At 42.8% G+C, this 8,516-nt stretch overlaps 1 protein-coding gene across 1 annotated transcript; it reads left to right on the top strand.

Moving 5' to 3' along the window:
• Positions 1–6,176: 6,176 nt before the first annotated feature.
• LOC149343755 (uncharacterized) lies at positions 6,177–7,878 on the top strand. The gene is made up of 4 exons (XM_089542460.1): positions 6,177–6,225; positions 6,805–6,817; positions 6,897–6,937; positions 7,598–7,878. The coding sequence occupies exons 1-4, from the start codon at positions 6,177–6,179 to the stop codon at positions 7,876–7,878; spliced, it is 384 nt and encodes a 127-aa protein (XP_089398586.1).
• The last annotated feature ends 638 nt before the right edge of the window (positions 7,879–8,516 follow it).

The raw sequence follows: 8,516 nt of genomic DNA on the forward strand, positions 1-8,516 counted from the left end.
GAGCTGAGCCCCGAGCGGCCAAGGGAAGCTAAAGGTACCTTGAAGATGAAAAACAAACAGCAATGTGAAAAGGTGGCATTGCTTTTTTTTTTGGATTATATCTGAACAGGTAAACAAGATATAAAAAGGAAATTGTATGCTTTTCTCACAGTATTAGATAATAATCTTTAAGTGAATTCTGAAAGTTTGATCCGTTTCATATCGTAGCATTGCAGACGAAAAGAAGGCCTCACAAAAATAATAAACGCCTTCAGGAACTCCGTGCCCAAAACAAAACAACAGGGAAATGATCCGCCGCTCATAAACGGAAATTGTCGATGTCTGCTACCGGTAATAAAGCTTTTCGTACTGCGTTGACCAACATTGTGCTGCGGGGAGGCTCTCCCTCTGTGAAATCAAGCCCAATATAGCAATTCGAAACCGTCGGCAGCACCACATTGCTTAGATGGGGGTCACTCCAGCTACCAACCGGTGGCGTCTGATATGCGCAGGAAACACTGCTTTAGCTCTATCGGAAACCTCTGCAGCAAACAGGAAATTGTAATCTTCCCAAGAGGGGTGACAAGCTGTTTGCGATGGAGCTCTAATGCGATGAAACAACTCTTGAATGGTTTGCTATTGTTGCGGCTCACAGAAAGAGGCGGCATTAGGGGCTTGTGACGCATATGCTTCGTGAGTTCTGCGGCCTCAATTTACGACGGGACGACGACGTTTAATTCGGCAGTCTGGACGGAGAGATATGCACAGCACCCTATACACTGCTCGTGCGCCTTAATGCAAGGTTATTTCTTGAAGTACTGCCACAATGAATCAGTCCTCTTTCCCGATTAAATGAGAAAGCTATTAAGGAAACCCCGAACAAGGTTGCCATTAGGCGTCAGATTTCACCCAGCGTAGTCGGTGCGAGCCTAATACTGAAGCAGTGCGGCCCCAACCGCGAAGAGCTTTTCAAAATGTCCAAAAGAGATTGCGTTACCTGTAAGCGGCTCGATGGGAACGTTTAAAAGAGAAGCAGTTTTTCCTTACTGCATGAAGAACGCATGCTAGTACAATAAGACTTGGCGGTGCAAAACTATTTCAAAGGAAAACATTACCTCAATATACACGAATAAAGAACCTAAAAACTGCAGGTTTTGATTAGTATGACGTGATCAGGAAGGCCAGCACATCGCTCGTTTTTGGAACATTCGGAGGAGAGATGAACGGTCTCATTAGTCGCGACTTGGTCTTGCCGTATTATCGTTTACCTACTCATCTACCTCATGCAAGTATCGACTGGACCAAAGACATTCGCGTGGTTGGTGTTAAATTAGTCCACATTGTTTAAGTTTGCTTTTCGGTAGTTGCTTGGGCAGGCGTTTCAGACGCATGTTCCGTTATGAAACGAATTCCACGCCTTGATAGCCATTCTAGGGGCGTTCTCACAAAGCATTGTTCAAGAAACACCTCCCACCGATTGACGCGTGTCTTTTCTTATCTTCATTTAACGCTGATTATCAGCGAGCCGTTTTGAGCAACTAATAAGAATGGAGAATGGGATAGGTTAATGCCCGTTGTAGCGACCGCTTATATGCCATCGGTTTAGGAGTTTGCACCAGTGACGAACACAAAAGGTAGGCTGAATGTTTTTTATCAGATACATACTTGATTAATGTAATGCGGTTAAAAGCAGTGAAATGCACACAAAAAGAAAGGACTTCGAATGAAATTCGGCAGCAGCCAGGAATGTATTTTAAATGCAAACCTGTACGCTCTTGCGAACACTGAGGAGTAGGAACAACTAATGTTAGCGGACGCAATACAAACACTCTCATTGTCCTGCCATTCTGCTTTTCAACGTAAGAGTGATGGCGCTTTTAAACAACTTTTTCAAACTCTCCACTGATCATGAAGAATGTCCAAGGCTCATTCACTTAGCAACACTACGAACATATCGCAAGCACTGAAAAGAGGGAAGAAAACATGTTGCGTTTTCCTTGAGCGTAGATTTCGGCCTTCGAACGTATCAACACAAGCAAACTATGCAGCTTTCAATTACAACAAGCACGTTCTCAGGAGGAGCATAGGATACACTTTACAGGAACCAAGTTACCTTTTCCGCTGTTGTGTCGTCTGTTGGGATGCACCAAGTGTATTAAATATTTAACTGCAGCAAGCTACATCATGGGATGTAATGGGGCACTGAATTCTGAAGAGTTATTTCTCTAATATTTGTTAGTACAGTGCCTGATTCCTACTATTACAAAGAAAGTTTCGATACAACCATAGTATTCTAGCAACATATTAAATGAAACGGGTTAAAGTGCTTAAAATTCATCCAGCTGGTCAGTTTTTTTTTTTGGTTATTCTTAGGGCAGCTCAATGTCATTTTAATTGTTAATACGCCCAGGTGTCACATGTGTACGCCTCTTACAATACTTATACGTCCAAATGAATTTTAATCTGAGTTAAACACTGTTCTGTGTATATTAACGCGAGTGTACCCAATTTCTCAGAAATGGGAGTAAATCCCATGCTCAATCTTCAATATCTAAAAGCTCCCAGGCTTGTAACAGAAGCCCTTACATGACTTATACGTCTTTGGCCAGAAAATAATTAACCACGGTTTTAAGTCGTAGAATTAATGAAAATGGTGTTATGTGTAGATTATAGATAACGAGTTTGACACATTTTTCATTAAAATAAATTCCTTAATGCAAATGAAACAAGCGTCATTGATTACTATCTTTGCAAATGGCTTGGTAAAATTCTTATGGATGAATGTTTCTGCTAACACGCAATAGCTGATTTCTTACAACTCTCATGAATCATGTGGCTGAAAGAAATTAATCCCCGTCAAGGCAAACCATTAATTTGTTATACTCATATAAGATTTTATGCGAAAGAGTAGGACAATCGCTAACAAATAATTGATATAAGCTGTACAAAAGAGAAGTAACTGGTAAGCTCAAGCGGCCAGTTATGCGCATACGCGTCAGCAACTCCCCCCGATCAATGTGATGGCACCGTTTGTAATTATCGCCCTATCTGACCTCTAGGCGTCAGAAGCAGCAAAATTAAAAAAGCCCATATCCGGCCACAGAATTGATTGACCTGATTTCCTCCCTGATAGACGGTCCAACAATGGCTTGGTTTTTGCAAGCGCTGGTAAAAGAGAGGCGGCAGCTTGCTCGTTGCATAGCCCTCTTGCCAAGCAGTGGGGCAGTTTCTATTTTCGCAAAGTATAAAAGAACATTACAGGGAGTCCGGAAGTAGTAGTAAGGATAAACTCTCCTTCAGGCTACAGTCGTCTCGAACGTGTTTCACTGAAGGTGAGTTTCTTCAAGCAAACTTAAATTTTTGCATTGGTTTTAATTTTTGCTGCGAAAAGATCGGCGGTAGATATCTGCACAGCTGACAAATGATGGTCCTAGGAATAGTACAGCTACGGACTGCTCACGGCGGTCCCGTCCGCTGCCTACTATGGTATTAGGCTGCTTGAAGAGTTTATAAAAGGCAGTGTTGAATAGAAGATAACAGCACCTTGAGTCCATGCTCACGAGATGTACTGTAGAATTTGAGGAAATTTCCAATCGCATTTATTTATGTCAGTGTTCTTAACTCAACCCCTCGATAAACACAGAAAGCTAAGCAGTTTCAATATTATCTTTTTGAAGTACCGCGTAACTTTTTGAAAGCTAGTTAGCAAAACTCCGTGAAGACCATACGGAGAGGGGTTCGAAGATTAGAATTTTGATGCTGCATTCATCGTTTCTGCACTGAAGTCACGGTGATGTGCAAATCACTTCTGGAGGCAAGCTGAAGTTCGAAAACTCAAAGGGCACCGATTAGGATGAAAAGGGCCAGGAGGAGAGAAATGAAACTTTGTCCTGCGATGTTGAAGAGTGCGTCCCAAAGCCTCACCTTTTTATTTTGAAAATACAGCAGTTTTGGTGAGCCAGCGAAGCATTTCTCTTGCTTGGTTTTCCGAGTTCTTTAGATATGCCATACCCCATGTTTGGCGGACGCATTACTTCTTTGTGTCGCAATCGCAAAATTTGTTCGACTACCACTGAGACATAAAAAAGTGGCAGGAATTGAACACAGCTAAACCACGTAAACGCACGGAAGCATGTGTTTAGCGTGGTTGGCCCATGGTTTTGCTTCTCTACGTCGTCGCCGCGTCTGGCGACGATATTAGACTCAGGTTAAGTTCTGACTGAGGTTAAGCTGATCCGGTCTCTTTCGCGTCGCAGGTGGGAGTTAATGAACACCGCGATGTGCAGTGCACAGCGCGAGAGTGTGTTACAGTTTATCATGAGGCGTGATCGGCTGCCGTGATAGCATAGCGTCCTCGTTCAGTGGCCGGTGAAGCTGCTCTGTTCTTGCTGCCGCAGGTTCGAAACCAAGTCGCGGCATTATTTATTTTGTTTCTGCATAGGCTGTCACTATGCTAGATTTCGCCAAGGTCACCTTTCAGAGAAATCTTAACAGAAACTTGGTGAGCTGGTTAGACCTCGTTAATTAGTGCTTTAGCAAGCATTATGAGGGAGCTCGTAATTTATCAACCAATATCCATCAAAGTGTGCATAATAATCGAGCCGTGCAAGCGGTCGCCAACAGATATGTATGAGGAAGCTAATCAAAACCATATTTTACTGCAAGAAAGTAAGTACGCCATGTAGAGCTTTCTCTGGTAAAAATTTTGAGCATTTGAAAAATGTAGGACACTGTTATGGAAACATTGAAAATAACTGTACATTATTCTGATGTGTATTTTGATATAGATTGCCAGGGGGGGGGGGGGATTAAGAGATTCGCTGTGATTCGATTGAGGCGGGTGAGGCAGGACTTATTGTAGGTCGGGTACACAAAGAAAAGGGGACTTTATTGTGAAATAAACACACCAAACGCAGATCGATTGGTAATAATCATTATTTCTTGTTTGCAAAATGCGACTTGGAGGGTTCAGCCCAAACCTACCATTCCTATACTTCCTTTTTCCCCGTCATGTATTGAGCACTCTTCATTGATGAAACCACCACATGCTATGTCAACGTTCTGCCCCTGGACAAAAGGAGGAGGAGAGGAAAACTTTATTTCAATAAAAAAAAAAAAACACTGTGCTAAAGGGTGGGCTCCTACTTGTTCAAGATTCCACAGGCCTGGGCTTCACAGGCAGCTCTGTCCACTAGCCATGTTTGGCCAGCTGGTTGAGCAGCTCGCAGAGAGGCCTGACATGAGGAGGCGGATGGGTTCGGTTGGAGATAACTGCCATGAGTTGATGCCCCTAGACAGAATACCTTAGTTGCAGTTTTTTCTTAGCGCTTTTGCATTCCTTGTACTTCACGGCGAGACGACGGAGTGTGTGAAAAAGCGGCCTAGGGCGGGGAAAATTTCCAACTCCTAGAGAGTTGGAATCAAGGGCTAGCTACTTGTTCAACTCTTTACGTGTGGTTTGGTTTGGTTTATGGGGTTTAACGTCCCAAAGCGACTCAGGCTATGAGAGACGCCGTAGTGAAGGGCTCCGGAAATTTCGACCACCTGGTGTTCTTCAACGTGCACTGACATCGCACAGTACACGGGCCTCTAGAATTTCTCCTCCAAAGAAATTCTAGCCGCCGCGGCCGGGATCGAACCCGCATCTTTTGGGTCAGCAGCCGAGCACCATAACTGCTGAGCCACCACGGCGGCTTTACGTGTAAATTTATAATGGCTCAAATGCTTGAACTGGATGAACAAAATTTACTTGCTTCCTCAGGAGATTCCACCGCGCGCTGTCCTTTTATCCGGAATATAGCCGTCGCTTTTCTTGCTGAATCAGAACTGTGGTTTATCAGGCGCTGTAGTTTATCAGACGAAACATTAAGAATACTGATCGACTACCCGAGTTCTTTTTACTTTGCAGCAAAATCCATGCATGAAACCCTTTTTAGTTTGTATTTCACCTCAAAATAAAATGCCGCAGCCTCCTTTGCGTTTCCGGATTTAGGGAACAAATGTGGATATCACGAAAGTGCCTGCGAAGGACCGCTTCTCTGACATTTTGATTTTTTGGTCTCGTAATCGCTATTATGATTTTTGATCCGATGTTTAGTACCGCTCCCCTCCCGAGAGTTTCGGATTTGCGACTGGTGTCTGCTCTTGATTTCCCATGCGCTAAAACATTAAACTCTTTTTTACGCAGGTAACTTAAAATGAAGGCGTTCTACGTCCTCGTCAGCCTTCAAGTCATCGCTTATACTTGTAAGTGCATCATGGAACAAGGTTTTGAACGTCGAATCAGCCATTGAGCAACATATTTGCCGTAAACAAGCGATTGATCTGAATAGTGACACTATAGATTGTAAATCCTTTTCCGTTTTTCTAAAGCATTTTGTAGGTTATGTATTTTCAAGTAATTTGTTTCACTTCAAGGACTAGAAACTCTAATTCGTAGTTAATAGGTTACTAATGCTTGCGCTACATTATAACGAATGAGCAATAGAATTCGATTTAAAAGGTACAGATGGTGCTCTAGGAATATTTGTATATGCTCACTTGCCTTGCGGTTTCTGAGGATGCCGTGCTTTTCTGCTGCCATGCGGTTTATCAGAATGCCGCTTCCTCTAGCGAATGGCTAGCCGACTAGGGTAAAATATTGTGCATAATGACGGCAAAAAAACACGCTGACGCATTGATAAAAAGTTGTTTTTACTTAACAATGTTGTGTTTTAAAAGGACGCCAGCAGTTTCTAACCGTAAGTCAAAATATTCTCGTCATAAACACGGCAATGCATATCCTACCTTTCTTTTCCATGTTCGAACCTGCATTGGAACTTCAAGTATCCGCCGCTGTGTGAGTAAGGTCTTCTGCACTTGTATTTAGGCCGTTTGCTGTTGGGCAACATGTAACTCAGGTTTTTATATGTGTGCAGGGGGCCTTCCCATGTCTTTCGGAAAAATTTGCTTGAGAAAGGTAAGAACATTAGTAACATGCTTAATAAATAGACTTATTAGGCTGAATGGCGGCTGCGTAGAGAAGAAGCAAAATATTTTTATGAACTCAACGAGCCAAGCAGAAATGCTTCAGAATTCTCAAACGCAGTGCAGTAATTATGATTCATTTGCAAAGGACATTTCTAGCCGTACAATAAAAGTGGCCACTTTATGATACCGCTTCGAATAGATGGCTGGAGGCGTTAGAGGCAGAATGGGTGTGGTGTTTGACAAACTGGCTAATTAAAAGTTTGGTGTTAAAAAATAGTTTAGTTTTCTGGCGTACTACAAAGACGAAGAAATGTCTCCTCTTGGCGGGATTTTTTTTTGCACATGCACTGCTAAAAGAATGAGGGGTAAGTAACATTACACTTTTCGCGATGTTATTTTGTGTAAATAAACAGGATGCATCACATGAAATCTTATTCGATGAAAAGCGAGCATTGAGATCTTGTGACAGTTAACCTCTGATATCATAATTTTTAAGCATAGAAGTTATAGATGCCATTCTATAAAAACAATGTTCTTCAAGAAAGAATTTAGATGCCGTTGAAAAACTGAAGCAGTGCTTGAGAAGGTTTGAGCGCAGCGGCTGAACGCTAGATACAGTGCTTGAAATGCCGTTTCTCGCATATCGCAGGGCACAACCCTTCACTGCTCATGAACCTGGGAAAAGACATGGAGTTGCTGGGCAGAATTATACAGGGTGAACGTGCACTCCTCACCGCTGCTGACCGTGAGAGGGCCATCGGGCTCCTGAACACCCTAAGCACTGGAAACCTGGATGAAGAAAGCGAAGAATACGGACCCGTTACAGTGACTGTACTGATAGCAGCTGCCATAGCGGGAGTTGCGTCTGGTGCAATTGGTGGCACTGTCACTGGTGCCATTGGTGACGCAATCAGGAGGGCGGTTGGCTAAACGTATTCTGTGCCAGCGTAATTAAAGTTCTCCAGTTTCGGTAGGTTGACAAACCTTGCTGAAACGCCGATTACGATTAGTGCTTTTCGATCTGACACGAAGGTTATCACCAAAAACAAAGTTTAAAACTGTGTGGGCATATTTTATCCCCCTGGCCAAAATATTTATTGTAATGCTCGGCGCAGTGTTCTGCTTAGTTTCTAACAGGAGCAGTCCTTGCTGACATACGCCGCTTTTCACACGACTTTCAAAAGACAAATATGGCAGAGAGATATTGTGGAGGTATTTTCTACTCAGCACCAAACTCAAGAGGATTTGTAAATTTGTAAAAAAACTGCTGAAAATGAATAGAAGAACAGTAATAAGCCATGAAAATCAATAAACAGTCTGTACCATCTGTCTGCAAAAGTCTGCAATAATTCGCACCACATGCCGAGAGTGCGAATTGTCGTCTCTATCGTTTTGCAATGTTTATCTATTGTTCAAGCACACAACCAGTCTATCAGATTAGTGCAGCATACCACATGAAGAAAAATACGAGACTGTGCATCAACAACCTCGGAATTTTTGTACATCTGAGTAAAGTTGTGTACTTTGAATCTAGCTAGCAACACGTACGCTTGGTTAGATTGTTCGCG

This window comes from Amblyomma mixtum, chromosome 5 (assembly GCF_055824585.1).
Source record: "Amblyomma mixtum isolate Tamu chromosome 5, ASM5582458v1, whole genome shotgun sequence".
In the NCBI taxonomy this organism is placed as follows: domain Eukaryota; kingdom Metazoa; phylum Arthropoda; class Arachnida; order Ixodida; family Ixodidae; genus Amblyomma; species Amblyomma mixtum.